This window comes from Hyperolius riggenbachi, chromosome 3 (genome assembly GCF_040937935.1).
Source record: "Hyperolius riggenbachi isolate aHypRig1 chromosome 3, aHypRig1.pri, whole genome shotgun sequence".
NCBI lineage: Eukaryota > Metazoa > Chordata > Amphibia > Anura > Hyperoliidae > Hyperolius > Hyperolius riggenbachi.
This window is the reverse complement of record NC_090648.1, coordinates 37,695,626-37,713,484: the sequence shown is the minus strand read 5'-3', so window position 1 is coordinate 37,713,484 and position 17,859 is coordinate 37,695,626. Positions and strand designations below refer to the sequence as shown.

At 42.2% G+C, this 17,859-nt stretch overlaps 1 protein-coding gene across 1 annotated transcript in view; it reads left to right on the top strand.

Moving 5' to 3' along the window:
- The window catches only part of LOC137562052 (extracellular calcium-sensing receptor-like), a 55,654-nt gene that overhangs the window by 19,461 nt on the left and 18,334 nt on the right, over nt 1-17,859 (top strand). Inside the window, exon 4 of the mRNA XM_068273392.1 lies at nt 14,028-14,255. Within this exon, the coding sequence (XP_068129493.1) occupies nt 14,028-14,255 (228 nt within the window). The remainder of the gene's footprint in view (nt 1-14,027; nt 14,256-17,859) is intronic.

Genomic DNA, 17,859 nt, shown 5'->3' with positions numbered 1-17,859 from the left:
GAAGCAGTTCATGTTTTAGCCAGATCGTTGGAAGATATGAGAAATGTCATGAAAGGTGGAGGGAATTTCAAGCCATGGCAGGTACTATATTATGCAATTTCCAGACTTTCCAGGAATTTGAGTAGAATTAAATGTTTACTTGTTGCTATGTTATTGTCAGAATTAGCAATTAATACACATACCTATATAATAATAGAGATCAGAGGTGCTCGGATACCTCTAATCACGAATTTGAGCGATCACGAATTTGACTCTGCCTACTAATGAATTGACTCATGATCACGTTTACGAGTAGAAAGGGATATCCGACTCGAGTGTGGTTTTGAGTCGAATAACCACATGAAATAACAAATCCCGAGTAGTATTCGTAATTAAAAACCCGCCGACTTTAACGGTTTATAGCAAAGCCCCCTTACTTGCTAGGAACACCAAATTTTCCAGATATGTTAGGAAGAACAGTGGGAACAAGAGTTTTTGAGAAAATCAATTTTAAAATTTCAAAGAAAAAAAGTATTAGTGTTTAAAAAACCCGCTGACTTTAGCGGTTAATAGCAAAGCCCCCTTACATGCCAGAAACACCAGATTTCGGAAGGTTTTTAATCATGAATACCGACTAGTGATCACGAGTAACTTGTGATCACGAGTCGGGTAACGAGTGCAATCACGAGTACATTTGTGATTGGCATCCATGATCAAGAGCCGATCACTATTGCCGATTACGACCTTGTGATCACAAAAAAATGGCTCTTGATCATGAGTTATTCGTGATCATGACCTCGTGATGAGCATCCCTGCTAGAGATTACATCCCAAACAAAAAGAAAGTTTTTTGCACCCAAAATGTCTCCTCATACTCATTAGTAGCATTATTTTTTAGAATTAAGTTATAGTTAAGCTTCAGATTCCCCTCATTAAACTCAATTTCATCACAACTGAATAGCGTAAAAAAACAGTGTAATTTTATGAAGACTGGTAGGTTATCTCATAATGCTCGGGAGCATCAATATGCAGGACAAACAACCATCTTGGTGGTGCTAACCTACTACATACCTTGTTCAACTGGTATTTATTTACCCAAATAGTCAGACAGATCAGTGTGCTAAGATGTAAGTTTCCTATTCCATGGACATTCCAATAACTGAAAATGCTGATTACCGATTCCGTGGATTTCTGAAATCCGATTTCCGATTTCTGAAGAATGTCTATTTTGTTAATAAAGTTAGTTAATTATAATACTTCTGAGTATTGGACCAATCAGAGAATGCAGAATTTTACATTGGTAATAGGGATGCTCATTCGGATTCCGCGGAAATGCAATTTCCGAAAATCAAAACGGAAATTGCATGTCCGCATCAGAATGCGGAAATCGGTAATGCAAGTGTGGTAGGCGGATTTCCGCCGGAAATCGCGAAAATTTCGCCGGAAATCACGGAATTTCTGCCGAATTTAACATCGATTTTCTCAAAAACTATAAGGTCTTTTTGAAAACGTTTTTTTGCATCTTGTTCACAAGATTGAGTTTAATACACCCTGATGGTGTTTCTAGGACTTACGGGGGCTTTGCTATTAACCGCTAAAGTCGGCGGATTTTTACTGTAATGTAAAATGCAGAAAACCTGCATCTGCCTATTTTCTGCATTTTACATTACAGTAAAAATCCGCCAACTTTAGCGGTTAATAGCAAAGCCCCCATGAGTCCTAGAAACGCCATATTTACGGGGTTTATTAAACTCAATCTTGTGAACAAGATGCAAAAAAGGTTTCAAAAAGACCTTATAGTTTTTGAGAAAATCGATGTTAAAGTCGGGCGGAATTTCCGCAATTTCCGGCGGAAATTCCACATTGGAATGCGGAAATTGGTAGCGGAAAGTGGATTAGCTAATTGGCAATGGCGGAAGGCGGATTTACCGCGGTATCGGAAATTGGCATTTCAGACCATCCCTAATTGGTAATCGAAATACCACAAAAACTGAAGGCCAATCAAAACACTCCGAAATACTCGGCAGTATCTGAGTCTTGTGATTGGTCTAAGATTACCACGGTAATGTGATTTTCGTGGAAAACTTCTGCATTGTCTGATTGGTCTAATATGTCAGAGGTCTGGGATTGGGCTAAAATTACCGAGTTGCATTACCACGGCATTTCCTTGGAAATCCAATTTCTGAGACCAATTTCTGATTATAGCTGCAGTAAACTCATTTTCAATTGGAAATTTTGAAATTTCAGTTCTGCCCGCTGAGTATCTCTTCTACTGTACTGCTTTGGGAACTTGTAAAATCAGTACACAAATAACATTTATATAGTGCTTTTCTCCTGGCGGACTCTAAGCACCAGAGCTGCAGCCACGAGGACGCGCTCTATAGGCAGTAGCAGTGTTAGTGAGACTTGCCTAAGGTCTCCTACTGAATAGGTGCTGGCTTACTGATAAGGCAGAGCCAAGATTTGAATGCTCCTGTGTCAGAGGCAAAGCCCATAACCATTACACTATCCAGCCACGTACTGTATTTGTATGAAGCATGGGGAGGAAGGGAGATACAATTTTAAATAATAAATACTTCTATAGAAGTATGCTATTGTCTGCAATGACATACAGAAACGGTTTAACAGATTTAACTCTTGCGATGCCTAATCAAATACAGAGTGACTTGATAGGCTAAATATGTTGAATAGATCATTAGAATGCTTATTTTGTATGTATTAACCACCCTGGCGTTCTATTAAGATCGCCAGGGTGGATGCGCAGCAGTATTTTTTTATTTTATTTTTCCAATCATATAGCTAGCCTAGCGCTAGCTACATGATGCCCCCCCCGTTCTGAACGGGATTTCCTTTAGGCCTTCCCCGTTGCCATGGCAACGATCGTGATGACGTCATCGACGTTGTGACGTCATCCAGAGTCCCGATCCACCCCGCAGCGCTGCCTGGCACTGATTGGTCAGGCTGCGCACGGGGTCTCGGGGGGGGACCTTTACCGCGACGGATAGCGGCGCATCGGCGGCGGGCCGGCGGCGATCAGAGTAGACATGCAGCAAGCAAAGTGTTTGCTGTGTGTTTAAAAGCGGCGCCCTCCGGCGGTAATGGACGAGCTGTGCTCCTCATTACCGCCAAGGCGGTTGAAGGACTGAAGTGTAGTGAGAGGTATTTGGAGGCTGCCATATTTATTTCCTTTCAACCCATTACAGTGTGGTGCGAAAGTTTGGGCAACCTTGTTAATCGTCATTATTTTCCTGTATAAATCGTTGGTTGTTATGACAAAAAATGTCAGTTCAATATATCATGTAGGAGACACACTCAGTGATATTTGAGAAGGGAAATTAAGTTTATTGGAATTACAGAAAGTGTACTTACTTACATAAAATTTGGCATAATAGGATTCACCTGTGTATGTAGGTCAGGGGTCACTGAGCTTACCAAGCCAATTTGAGTTCCAATAGTTAGTTCTAAAGTTTTTGGAATCAATACAATGACACCTGCCTAATTTTGTTTAAATAATTATTGCACACTTTCTGTAAATCCAATAAACTTCATTTCACTTCTCAAATATCACTGTGTGTGTCTCCTATATCATATATTTAAATGACATTTTTTATCATAACAACCAACGATTTATACAGAAAAATCATGACGATTAACAAGGTTGCCCAAACTTTCGCATCCCACTGCAGCAACTTCAATATAGTTATCTTGTAAATTGAGATAAGTGCGCTGCTTTTGTCCTCAGTTGTCAGAACTTGTTGTGCTATAAATACTTGGAATGCTTTGATCTCTCTCTCTGCTAGCAGAAAATATAGAAACTGAAAGCAGAAGTCTTTTGTTATTGTCTTACACTGCCCCCTAGTGACAAGTGGCCATAAATAGAGATGACCCGAACGCTTTGTCGGCAAGCACTATTCGGCAAAGATTGGGTATTCGTGCTTGCGGCAAGCACATGGCGCTATTCGACCCGCCCCCAAACATCATTAATGGGCTAAACTTTGACCCCTTACATCACAGTCAGCAGGCACATGGCAGCCAATCAGCCTGCACTCCCTTACGGACACCGCCCCCTATAAAAGCACTGCAGTGCCCACCATGTTCCAGTCTGTCTTCCGCTGGAATAGAGAGAGGAAAGGACAGGCTGGAGACAGGGAAATCGTTAGCTAGGCTTGTTTACTTTGAACCTTGCTGACATACTTGCTGCTAATGCATCCCAAAAAGTCCTTCTTGTGTGTGCATCACTCCACAGCCCAAAGGCACCCACCATTGTGCCCACTACCCAGTGCCCACTATAATTGTGTTTCACAAGAGACACAGGCACAGTAGTGCTCCAGGGCATCTGTTATTATCACTGTATTGTGTTTGAACTGTTGCATATTCTCAGTGTCTGTCTGATAGTACACAGACAGACAGGGCCGGATTTGTACTCTTTACTGCCCAAGGCCACTGTCACCAGCCGCCCCCCCTTTAGTATAGGTAGCCTGATGATCCCCCCTCTCCCCAGTATAGGTACCCAGATTACCCCTCCCCCTTTCCCTCCAGTATAGGTAGCCAGCTGACTCCCTTAATCCCTCCTTTTTCCAACCCCCCTTTTTGGCATAGATAGCCAGCTCGCCTTCACACCGCAGCAGCCATCAGTGTCACTCATTTATCCACTCGTCTCCAGTGCCAAAGCTTCCTGTTCCCCTCTGTCTCCAATGCTGCCCAAGTCCATAGCCGCCGGCTGCAATGCAAACGTGCACAGAGAGCAAGGTGGCTGCTGCACAGGCGGCTAGTAGCAGAGTACTGTGGTCAAGCACTCATCTGATCCCCCTGCATTGCAGCATTTGCAGGCTTGCAAATGCTGCACCAGTTTATACTGCTGCTTTGGTGCCCTTGCTCCTATGGTGCCCTAGGCCGTGGCCTAGATGGCCTTGCCCCAAATCCGGCTCTGTATAAATAGCCCACTGGCACTGATCAACACCTGTGCCCACTTCTAGGGCTTGATTCACAAAGCCGTGCTAACTGTTTATCACGGGTGTGCTAAACAGTTAGCACGTAAAGTGCCGCTTGCGGGCTTTTGCGTGCGCAAAGCGATTGCGGACATTTGCGCGCGCTAACGTGGACATTTGCGCACGATAACGCTGACTTTTGCACGTGATCACGCGGACTGTGATCGGCCACCGATTGCGTGCAAAAGTCTGCGTTATCGCGCAAAAATGTCCGCGATCACGGCACTTTGCGCGCACAAGAGGCTGCGAGCGGCATTTCACATGCTAACTGTTTAGCACGCCCATGCTAAACAGTTAGCACGGCTTTGTGAATCAAGCCCCTAGTGATATTCAGTTGTGTGCCACATAACAAATAAGCAGAGTTTTGCCACTACTGCTCCAGGGCATCTGGTATTATCACTGTATTGTGTCTGACCTCACCTGTAGCATATTCTCATTGTCTGTCTGATAGTACACAGACAGAGAACACTGGCACTAACCAACACCTGTGCCCACTTCTAGTGATATCGAATTGTGTGCCACATAACAGCACACAAGCAGAACACTAACGACTGCACAATTTGCCAGCAAACTTCTCTCTTGCCTTGCCTCAAGCGTCCTGTCAGAGAGGACCTTCAGTGCTGCGGAGGGATTGTCACTGAGAAACGCAGTCGATTAGGTCAGAAAATTGTGGATTAACTCACCTCTATAAAAATGAATGAGGCATGGATCCTGGAGGGCTACTGCCTGCCTGAAGTCAGTCCCCACCCAGCATCTCTGCACGCCACATGACTGACTTCTCCACCACCATCAACAGGGTCCAGACCAGGACTCCAGAACTCCTCTCCACAGGTGGATCCTGATTTTGTTTGCAATAGCAGTGACCTATACAAAAATGATTTTTCTGGCATGTGAACATGTTATTCTGGCCCATAGTGCTGAACTGTGGCTACAACAAAAAAAGGCATGTACATGATGTCAATTCCCCTTTGTCATTGTTATCTTGACATGGTGAGGGGGCTTGCGTATCACAATGAAGCAATGACCTATATGAGTGCATTGGAGGCATACCCAAGAGGATAAGGTCATTGCTTCATTGTAAACAGACCAAATTCGATCGATCGGCTGGATCACTTTTGGCAAAACCTTTAGTCACCTCAGGTGATCACTCAAAAAAGCCTACTAGGCCAACACTGGGCCCACACTGCAGAACCAGTGTTTTCTGGGTCACTTTACTGGCCCGACCATAGGTGCTAGAAAGCCGCCATGGCCTGCACTCTTGCCAACGTGCGCACAGTAGCATGGCGACCACTACAAAAAGATTGCAGCAGAGAGGACTAATATATAAGTCCTGAGAGTGTCTATTAACAACTTTTTGCGGTGCGTTAAACGGCGAGTTTGGTCTGTCTAAGTTTGGTCTATCACTGTGAAGCAGGCATAACCCTTACATTCCCACCATGGACATTTAAAAGCAGCACAGTCAGGGCAGGTACAGTATATCACCCTCAATTCCCCAGGGGCTATTGCACATCCCTCATCCCAGTGTTCTAATAGCATTTTTTTTCAAAATAACAATACAATTTTTCCATAAATAACATTGACAATTTCGTTTGCAAATTAAATTTGTATTATTTGATTACATTTATTTAAACTTGCATCATCATGTGCAGAGCCAAGTCACCGCATCTTTGGCACACAGTGTTGGGGCAAGGGTCCATCTAACCACTGATACCTGGTCTGCAAAGCATGGTCAGGGCAGGTATATTACCTATACCACACATTGGGTAAACCTGCTGACCACTGTGGCAAGTCTCCACTGCGTGCCTCTGCATCGGAGTTGTTGACACCACCAACACCACTCCCACCACGAATGTCAGGCAGAGGCCTGCTGCCAGCCTGCCACCTGCTGACCACCACTGGCAAGCCTCCACTGCGTAGCTCTGCATAGGAGTTGTTGACACCACCAGCACCACTCCCAACACGAATGGCAGGCAGGCCTGCTGCCAGCCTGCCACCTGTTGACCACCACTGGCAAGCCTTCACTGCATGGCTCTGCATCTTAGATGGTGTAGTGTGACACCACCACCACAACAAATGGCAGACAGGCCTGCTGCCAGCCTGTCACCTGCTGACGTCAATTTTTTTCAAAAATGTCATTGACATTTTTTCAAAATAACATTGACATTTTGTATAAATAACTTTGTATTTGTCCATTTTTTTTATAAAATATTTTTTAAAACAGTGACAGGGGCTCTTGGTTACGCTTTAACGTGTTTAAGCTCACCAACTGTGCCAAAGTGTCCCTGATCTGGTGAGTCCTACTCTAACCAGGCAAAAATGCTAGTTTTTATCAGCGTTCTAGTGGGAACCATGCCAAAAGCCCAGGGGTCAGCTAAATGGGAGAAATGAAATTAAAAACACCTCACCTTCTACTAGCTACTAACTGAACTATGAGCACCGCTCATTTATATGCTTAACTGTGCTAGAGATGGGTGTGGTTATATCACGCTCACAGGGGAAAATAACATAAGCCAAGGGATAAGCAGCACAAACCGAATTTTATGCAATACTATGCAAAGCATGCACGCAGCACTGGAGAACCCCAATCTCCATAAGAAATATATAAATACAGAGGGTGCTGCAGCACACAACAGGAAAACAGTGACAGGGGCTCTTGGTTACGCTTTAACGCGTTTAAGCTCACCAACTGCGCCAAAGTGTCCTCGATCTGGTGAGTCCTACTCTAACCAGGCAAAAATGCTAGTTTTTATCAGCGTTCTAGCTGCTCATCCCTTGGCTTATGTTATTTTCCCCTGTGAGCGTGCCTAACCACACCCACCTCTAGCACAGTTAAGCATATAAATGAGCGGTGCTCATAGTTCAGTTAGTATCTAGTAGAAGGTGAGGTGTTTTTAATTTCATTTCTCCCATTTAGCTGACCCCTGGGCTTTTGGCATGGTTCCCACTAGAACACTGATAAAAACTAGCATTTTTGCCTGGTTAGAGTAGGACTCACCAGATCGGGGACACTTTGGCGCAGTTGGTGAGCTTAAACGCGTTAAAGCGTAACCAAGAGCCCCTGTCACTGTTTTCCTGTTGTGTGCTGCACCCGATCTGGTGAGTCCTACTCTAACCAGGCAAAAATGCTAGTTTTTATCAGTGTTCTAGTGAGAACCATGCCAAAAGCCCAGGGGTCAGCTAAATGGGAGAAATGAAATTAAAAACACCTCACCTTCTACTAGCTACTAACTGAACTATGAGCACCGCTCATTTATATGCTTAACTGTGCTAGAGGTGGGTGTGGTTAGGCACGCTCACAGGGGAAAATAACATAAGCCAAGGGATGAGCAGCTAGAACGCTGATAAAAACTAGCATTTTTGCCTGGTTAGAGTAGGACTCACCAGATCGGGGACACTTTGGCGCAGTTGGTGAGCTTAAACGCGTTAAAGCGTAACCAAGAGCCCCTGTCACTGTTTTCCTGTTGTGTGCTGCAGCACCCTCTGTATTTATATATTTCTCATGGAGATTGGGGTTCTCCAGTGCTGCGTGCATGCTTTGCATAGTATTGCATAAAATTCGGTTAGTGCTGCTCATTCCTTGGCATATATATATATATATATTTTATAAATAACTTTGCAAAATAGCTTAATAAGATAGGGTGTACACTGAGCCTGTCTGCTTCAGTTGAGTGTGCATGCAGCACCCGCACATTTAAGGGCCTTACGGACCTGTTATAAAAAAGCTTACATGGCTGCTTGGTCACATAACTAGTTAGCATGGTGGAGTTCACAAATAGGCCAGTCTGCTTGCTACCACCATCATAAAGATCCATAATTAACTTCCAATCCAAGCCTCACACACCACGCTGGTGCAGTCAGTTGAGCGCGCGAGCAGCCGATGCACACCTAAAGGTTCATACACACCTGCCAACTATCTGTCCAACTATCTGCTAAACTTGTCTGTTAAGCCCCATTCACACGCTCAACAGCGGTCTTTTATGCCGCACAATTGTCAGACAGCTTTTGTTGTGAACAATCCAACAGTTGGATTTACTTCTTATCAGTCTTATCATCTGTTTGAACAATAGCAAAATACTTTTTTAAGTTGTTTCAACTTGTTTCACGACAAAACTTGTATAGGGCTTAAAGGATACCCAAAGTGACGTGTGACATGACGAGAAAGACAGGGGTATGTACAGTTCCTTGCACACAAATAACTAGGCTGTGTTCCTTTTTTTCTTTCTCTGCCTGAAAGAGTTAAATATCAGGTATGTAAGTGACTGATTCAGTCCTGACTCAGACAGGAAGTGACTACAGTGTGACCCTCACTGATAAGAAATTCCAACTATAAAACACTTTCCTAGCAGAAAATGGCTTCTGAGAGCAAGAAAGAGATAAAAAGGGGAATTTCTTATCAGTGAGGGTCACACTGAGTCAGCCACTTACATACCTGATATTTAACTCTTTCAGGCAGAGAAAGAAAAAAAGGAACACAGCATAGTTATTTGTGTGCCAGGCACTGTACATATACATGTCCATGTCACATGTCACGTCGGGTATCCTTTAACAGACAAGTTTGGCAGATAGTTGGACAGATAGTTGGTAGGTGTGTATGAACCTTAAGGGCCTTACAGACCTGTTAGCGCTCAATCTTGGTAAATGCGACATCTGGTCTGTCAGTGTGGAGCAGACATAACCCTTATATTACCAATCTGGACATTTTAAAGCAGCCCTTTATTCCTCAAATGTAGGAATGTGCTGTGATTTTTTCTGCCCTTTAGGTATTAAAACCTGACTCTACGTAAACTTCGTAATTTTTGGTGGGACTTTTGGTATGAATCCCCCTCCGGCATGTCCCTACCCAGGTGTTAGACCCTTTGAAACAAGTTTTCCATCACTTTTGTGGCCAGAAACAGTCTTTGTAGGTCTCTAAATGTGCCTGCCCATTGAAGTATATGGTGGTTCGCTCAGTTTGCACGAACTCACACTTTCCCAGAAGTTCGACGTTTGCGAATGGGAAATTTGATGTTCGCGACATCTCTAACAATAATGTCAGAAACACCTGACCTGCTGCATGCTTGTTCAGGGCCTATGGCTAAAAGTCTTATAGGCAGGGCTGATTCACACTGCAAGAGCTTTTCAAACACTAGAGATTTTAAAAGCCCTTGCTAATGCAATGCTATGGGGAATTTTGGGAAAATCACATTGCTCCAGTGAGAACACACACATAGGATAACATTAGCAAGAGCTTTCTAAATCACAAAGCGCTCAGAAAAGCTCTTGTAGTGTTAAAAAAGCCCGCAGAAAGGATCAGCAGAATGGTCAGGCAACTGATGTTGCCTAAAAGGAAGTAAATATGTCAGTAAATATGGCAGCCTCCATATACCTTTTGTTACAGTTGTCCTTTAAATTACCACTATTACAAAAATCATAAAATTTAAAATACATATAAACACATACAAATAAGTATGTTTCTTCCAAAGTAAAATGAGCTATAAATTACTTATCTCCCATGTTATTGTCACTTACAGTAGGGAGTATAAATCTAGCAGGTTTTAAACAAGCCCATCTACTCATGGGGGGTTTCAGGATGTGTTTATTTTCAAAAGCACTTAGTGAATGGCATTTGCTCTGTCCAACTGCCAAAAAAGTGTGCAGTGAGCAGGGAGCGTCTTTATAAACAATAAAGGCCATGAAGAGAAACTCGAACGAAGACATGGACTAGTCCGAAACCTGTTGGTTCTTTAAGATTTCTACTACTTACTGTAAGTGACAGCAACATAGGAGAAAAGTATTTATGGCTCATTTTACTCTGGAAGAAACACACTTCTTACTTGTATATGTTTACATTTATTTTAAGTTTTACCATTTTCATGATAATGTCCTTTATTAGTGACACTAAAGTGAAAAAAAAATGATATAATGAATTGGGTGTGTAGTACAGATAATTACTAGAACATTAGTAGCAAAGAAAATATTCTCCTATTTTTATTTTCAGTGATATAGTTTTTTTATAACATTGCATCATTCTCAAATATTTGCAGTTTACACACTACTCAGCATTCTAAATGATTTTACAGAGCAGCCCAGTGAACTTTAAAACTGTCCTCTGCAGAAAAAAACAAAATACAGTGACAGACACTGGAGATAACAAGCTTCGGAAGACAGAACTCTCTGCGACTTTGAAAGCCGTAGAGATCAGTGGCTCTTTTGCATAGATAACAACTGGAGTTACTTAACTCTTCCTGTACTAGAAACAATATTAGACTCATGTCTCTGCTCCTAATCTTTTATTTCTTGGCTGTAGTATACTACATACAAATCATTACATCATATGTTTATTTTCACTTCAGATTAATGAGCAGATTATGCGGGAGGTAAATATGATGTGTGTATGTTTATTTTCACTACTATTTTTCAGTTTAAGTTTGCTTTAAGAAAGACTAGCCGACCCGCGGTGTAGCATACGCCGCATAAGAGGGTAGAGGGCAGGAAGGGGGTATTGGGCACAGTGGTGGGGAGGGGGGTTGGACCCCCCCTCCAGCTTAAGCACAGTAGCAGCCGCCACTATTACTAAGAAGCAGCAGGCAGGGATGACTCACTTCTTCCGTGTTCCATCCTACGTTCCACTGTCGTCACTTCCTGCAATGCCGCACACTGTATTGGTGTAATTTGCCTTTTTAAAACTGAAGGAAATATGCAATAATTCAGCTATAAGTGAACATGTGTGGGTACCCACAATGCACTGCTACTAAATATGCAAATTACCCATTTTCCCTCATGGTAAGCCAAGCAAGCATCCAGAGCCACTAGTGTATAGCAAGCATATAGCTTTAAATATTTCACAAACCCACATGTGACAGCCTGTTTCAGACTTTTGGTCCTCATCAGTACATGGCAGGGATTGATACGGCTGTATGAGATAGGGCTTAGACCAGTACAACAGAGTAACCAAGCAGCTCAGGGTGACCCAAACCACTCGGAATGTATAGGTGGATAAAAGGGACCAAAAAGACCTCCTACTAAAAAAAAAAGCAAAGCTTGGTGTAATTTGCCTTCCTAAAACAGAAGGAAATATGCAATAATTCAGCTATAAGTGAACATTTGTGATTACCCACAATGCACTGCTACTAAATATGCAAATAATTAATTTTCACCCTTAGTAAGGCCCCGTTCACACTTGCGTTTTTTTCAAAAAAACGGAACGGATGTCCGGATCCGTTCCGTGCGCATCATGATCAGATGCATATGGTTGCACTCAGGATCCGTTCCGGATCCGTTCCGTTTGCATCCGGTTTTTCATCAGTAGGTGATCAGATTGATATCCGGATCTGTTTTTTAAAGAGATACAGACTATATAAATTCTTGTGGTCTGGGAGGTCTGCAGAAGCCCTGGGGTCATTGTTGGAGACAGCCTGACATGCGGAGACCATCCTTGGATATAGAGACTGCAGTTTGGACCATGGATCCAGTGTTTTTGTACTCATTTTACCTGGGAATTGTCTCATTTTTGATTTGTACCTATACTATGTGGGAAGAAGGTGTGTTCCTCGCAGGAGATGGGGGGTGCACCAGGCAGGTAGCTGCTGCACCTGTAGAATCAGGTCCTCAGGTGTGTAGGGCCTCACCTCTTCGTCCGACATGATACCAAATATCTCCAGCCACAAGTCACTGCTGCTCCACTCCTCAAACGCTGGGCCCATGAAAACGCATAGGAAGTGGGTAGAACGTCCAGATTTTTTATAGCCAGTGTGTTGCCTCTTTTCCGTTTCTCATTGGTTCAGCTGTGCGGATGGTGCAGTCAGGATCCGTTCCTAAAGCGGCAGCCGGATCTGACGTACGTGAAAAATAGAGCAAGTTGGAAAAGTGTCCGGAGTCCGTATCCGGTCCACGTGGAACAGACGAGTATGTACGCATCCATAGACTATCATTGGATTGCCAAACGTCCGTTCCGTTTGTACAGTATACGTTCCGGATCTGGTTCGGAAAATCCTGACTGCTAACGCAAATGTGAACCCTGCCTAAGCCAAGCAAGCATCCAGAACCACTGGTGTATAGCAAGCCTATAGCTTTAAATTTTACACAGTCATATCAAACCCCCATGTGACAGCCTGTTTCAGACTTTTGGTCCTCCTCAGTACATGGCAGGGATTGATACAGCTGTATGAGATAGGGCTTGGCCAGTACAACAGAGTAACCAAGCAGCTCAGGGTGACCCAAACTACTAAGAATGTATAGGGGGATAAATGGGACCAAAAAGCCCTCCTACTAAAAAATCAAAGCTTGGTGTGATTTGCCTTCTTAAAACAGAAGAACATCTGCAATAATTCAGCTATAAGTAAACATTTGTGGTTACCCACAATGCACTGCTACTGAATATGCAAATTATCCCTCTTTGCCCTTGGTTTGGTATGACACTACTTCTTCTTGCTTGGATCAGCCCCTTCTTCTTACTTGGACCGGCCCTGGGGGCAGGGCGCTACTTCTTCTTCTTGCTTGAAGGTTGAGGCACTTACTCTATTATATATATAGATAGATAGCATGCCTTATCAGAGTTAACACGCCTTATGACGCCAGAGTTAACATATCCTTTAAAGTGATTGGACCAGCAGGGGCTCAGGGTAGAGCTCTCGTCATTGCCAATTAGCAGGCATAAGTTTGTAGCGCTCACTATGATACTCTGATAAGGCATGTGAACTCTAATAAGGCACGTTAACTCTGATAAGGCATGCTATTTGTCTTAGTGAATCAAGCCCAGTGTGTTAAGAGGACTAGTGGAAACAAGACTTTTTTTTAATTTTTGAGAAAATTGATTTTGAAAATAAACGAAAAAAGTTTAATAATTCATTTTTTTTAAATATCTTTGTTATTAACCACTAAAGTAGGTATGAAACTACATGAATATTGCTGGAAATTATACAAAATCATTGGAATTTCAATGTCGTATTTACATATGGCCGTCATTGTGAAAGTGTACACAAAATTTTGCATGATTGTAATTAGCAGATTGCGATCATGAATTATTTTTAACTATACGCTATTATTTGAATAAAGTTTTCAGCAATACATCCTTCTCTTACAGTTACTCCATTACTTAAAGAATGTTAGACTAACACTCAGCAGTGGAGTAGACGTTTACTTTGATGAAAATGGAGATATTCCAGCTACCTACGAGATTGTCAACTGGCAGAAGAAGGCAGATGGCTCCAATCGCTATGTTGATGTTGGAAGCTATGACAGCTCAGCATTGCTTGGTCCTAAGTTCACCATCGATTTTAATTCAATGAGATGGAGTTTGGGAGATTCACAGGTGAGACTTCTATCAGAGATAAATTTAAAGAGAACACCTGGCCTCAAAAATGTAAAAAAATTATCACATACTCACCTAAGGCGAAGGAAATGCTGTCCTCCAGTCCTCTGCTGCTGCCCTCGACTCCTCCAGTACAGCTGTGCTCTTGCTTAATGAGCATGGCCCTAATCAGATTACCTACAAGCCTTTGTTGGTAAGCTTTGGATGGTTTGCTGGTGGCAATGGTGGACTGGAGAATACCATGAGAACCCTCTATAGAATTAAGAGGCTACCCTCTTCTTTGCTAAGTATGTGATTTTGTACCCAAGCTTTCACTTGGCCACCATCAATGAGCAAAAATTCCTATTTTCTTTTTGCATTAATTTTCGCAAAAATAATGTAAAATCCAACTTTAAAGCAAAAATGCCATAGAAAATCGTTTTGTAATAAGTTTGTGATTTTTCACATTTTTCTCAAATTTTCACACTAAAATAATTCTAATGCTTTTGGTTGCAATTTTTTTTTTTGCATTGGAAAGAAAAAAAAAATGTTTCCCTTGACTATATTGCAAAAATACAATGTATTTTCAAAAATATTTTCTCAAAATTGCAAAAATATTTTTCAATGCAAAAATGACTGTCAAAACATTGCAAGCAACACTGTTGGGCACACTTTAAAGCTCATATTTGACAATAAAAAAGTGCACATTAACAATGCCAAAAAGAGTAATAAGTGGGTGCCTAAATCTCTCTACTCATCCGTACTATAATATATATGTATATATATATATATATATATATATATATATATATATATATATATATACATATATATATATATATATATATATATATATATATATATATATATATATATATATACATACATACATGTATAAATAAATATTGATGTGTTATAAGATGTACCCCAACAAAAACACTTCAGCATTTACACTGTTAATGTGCAGTATATAATAGATTCACTGTAATATGCTGCAAAGTAGATTTTAATGACATAATCTTTGCCAGAACACAGTATAAGTTTGACTCGGATTCAACTGCTAGAAGAAATAATTAAAAAAAAACTCCTCATCTTGTGAGAGTTAATTATCAGCCTGCATTGCAAACAAATTACTGTATGATTTAATTGCAAAGGTAACCCATGGGATGCAAGTGCAACAATAACTAATTCTTACCAACAGATACATGTAAAGGCCACACTGAAAAAAAAAAAAAAAAAAAGACTGTCTATAATCTAAAACGTAGGATATTCCCCAATTATTTTAATCCTCTGGGGCTCCTGTAAATCTAGATTAAATCAACTATGGTCAAAAATTTGTCAAGACATTAATATTGTGCTTTTCTCCTGGCGGACTCACAGTACTACAGCTCTGCAGCTACTTAATGCTAGGTACACACCGTACCATTTTCTGGCAGATTTACCTGCCAGATCGATTATTTCCCACATGTCCGATCTGAATTTTGATTGATTTTCATAAGATTGAATGAAAATCGATCGAAAAAACTATAAAAAAAAAAAAAGAATGGAAAATTTAAAAATCAATCAAAATTCAGATCGGACATGTTGAAAACAATCGACCTGGCAGGTAAATCTGCCAGAAAATGGTATGGTGTTCACCCAGCATTAGGGTTTTTTTTCTCCATGAACGCAGGAGGAGGAAGGAATAGTTGTTTTTTAATAATAGGTTTCCTCCCCCCCCCCCCCCTCTTTTTTTGGCTATGATTTTTTACAGTTTAACCACTTTACGACCGCCTAACGCCAATCGGCAGCCACAAGGGGGCTCCCCTAGGACCACGTTAGCCCTGGGGGTGGAGATTGCAGGGCTGCTCCATCACTTAAGCAGGGATGCGCGCACATCAGCATGCGCAATCCCCGCTTAAGTGATGGCGCACCGCTCTGTCAACAGTCCCCCATCGGCGATCGCCGCTATCAGACTGACGTCTATTTACATTGTACAGCACTGCGATCTACAGTATAGCAGCACTTTACTGGGGGACACTCGGCTCGGGTCACAGAGCAATCGGCAGATGCCTATGAGAGCTGATCGTTGTGATTGGCTGTCGGGTGGGCGGGAGAAATAAACACAAAATATACATTTTAATTCAAAAAAGAGGAGAAATAAATTAACAATAGATAAAAAAAAAAAAAAGCTTGCAGCAGCAATCAGAGCCAACCAACAGAAATCTTTGTTGGTGGGCAGAAAAAGGTGGGGTCATTTGTGTGCTGAGCTGTAATGCTCTGCAGCAAGCTTTTAAAGCTGAAGAGTGCTGAATTGTAAAAAGTAGCCTGGCCACTGGGGGGGCAGGGGATGGGGGGGGGGATATCCTGTGGTCCTTAACCTCCCTGGCGGTTAATTTTTTTTTTTCAAATGGTCAAAAAAACTTTTTTTTTAAATTCTTACATGAAACACCACTAGAAGGCGCATGTGGTCCTCTAGTCTGATCGCCGCCGGCAACAATAGCAAACAGGGGTGCGCGTATATAACGCGTTCCCTTGTTTGGCTTCTCCTGTCGCCATGGCAACGATCGGCATGACATCCTGACATCAGGCGCACTCGATCCAGCCCATATCGCTGCTCGGAACTCATTGGTCCGGGCAGTGCAGGGCTCTGGCGGGGGGGCCCTCTTCTGCCGCTGCATGCGGGCAATCGCCGCAGAGCGCCGGTGATCAAGCTGCACGCACAGCACTTTACATGGAGAAAATCGCCCCACCAGGGGCTGAGATATCTTCCTGCGCTGCATAGCCCGAGCTCAGCTCGGGCTTACCGCCAGGGAGGTTAAAGTGGATCTGAGATGAACTTTTATACATTGCATAATTGTGTTCCTTACATATAGGTTATAGGGCATTCCTCAAGTCAAATACTTTTTTGTTTTTGTTTTAATACTCTACTTCCCTATAAACTAAACAAGCCTTGCCCACAGCCTTTCAGAGAGCCTTGGCACTGTAGCAAGGGCTCATGGGAGCTCAGTCTGGGCAGGAGGAGGAGGTTACTAGCCAGAGATTTCAGAGGCAGAGGGGAGGAGGGAGGAGGTGAGGGGAGGGAGCTGAGGGGTTGAGATGAATTTGCAGATTACCTGTGTAATGATGACAAACAGAACATGGCCGCTCTCATTGTATCACAGAAATTAATCATCTTAAACTGTTGAAGCTGAATGCAGCCAAATTTGCTGTGTAAACTATCTAAACTTTAGATAAGAAAATTAATATATAGACAACTTACTTGTTATAGTTAGTTTTTCATCTCGGATCCGCTTTAAGTGGTTAAGGAAGACGTTTTTAATCAGGATGATTCCATTTATTGGCTAGCTTTGAAGAAAAAGAGTAAGCTTGCATCTAATAAGCCTCCTTCCGACTCTATTCCTGTATACATGGTATCATCCTGATAGATTCCAATTCCAACAATATAACTGTCATTATTACGAGGGGTATCATAAAGTTTTAATTATCACCTGGAAGTTATTATGGTATTGATATGCTGATCACATTTTGTCAGTGTCATCATTGGTTCCTAAGCACAGGATGTTGAGAAAATCAGCCTTTATTTCTTTTACAGATGCTGCCAGAAGTGACTAAAGTTGAGATAGAAAAGATTGAGGCTCACATT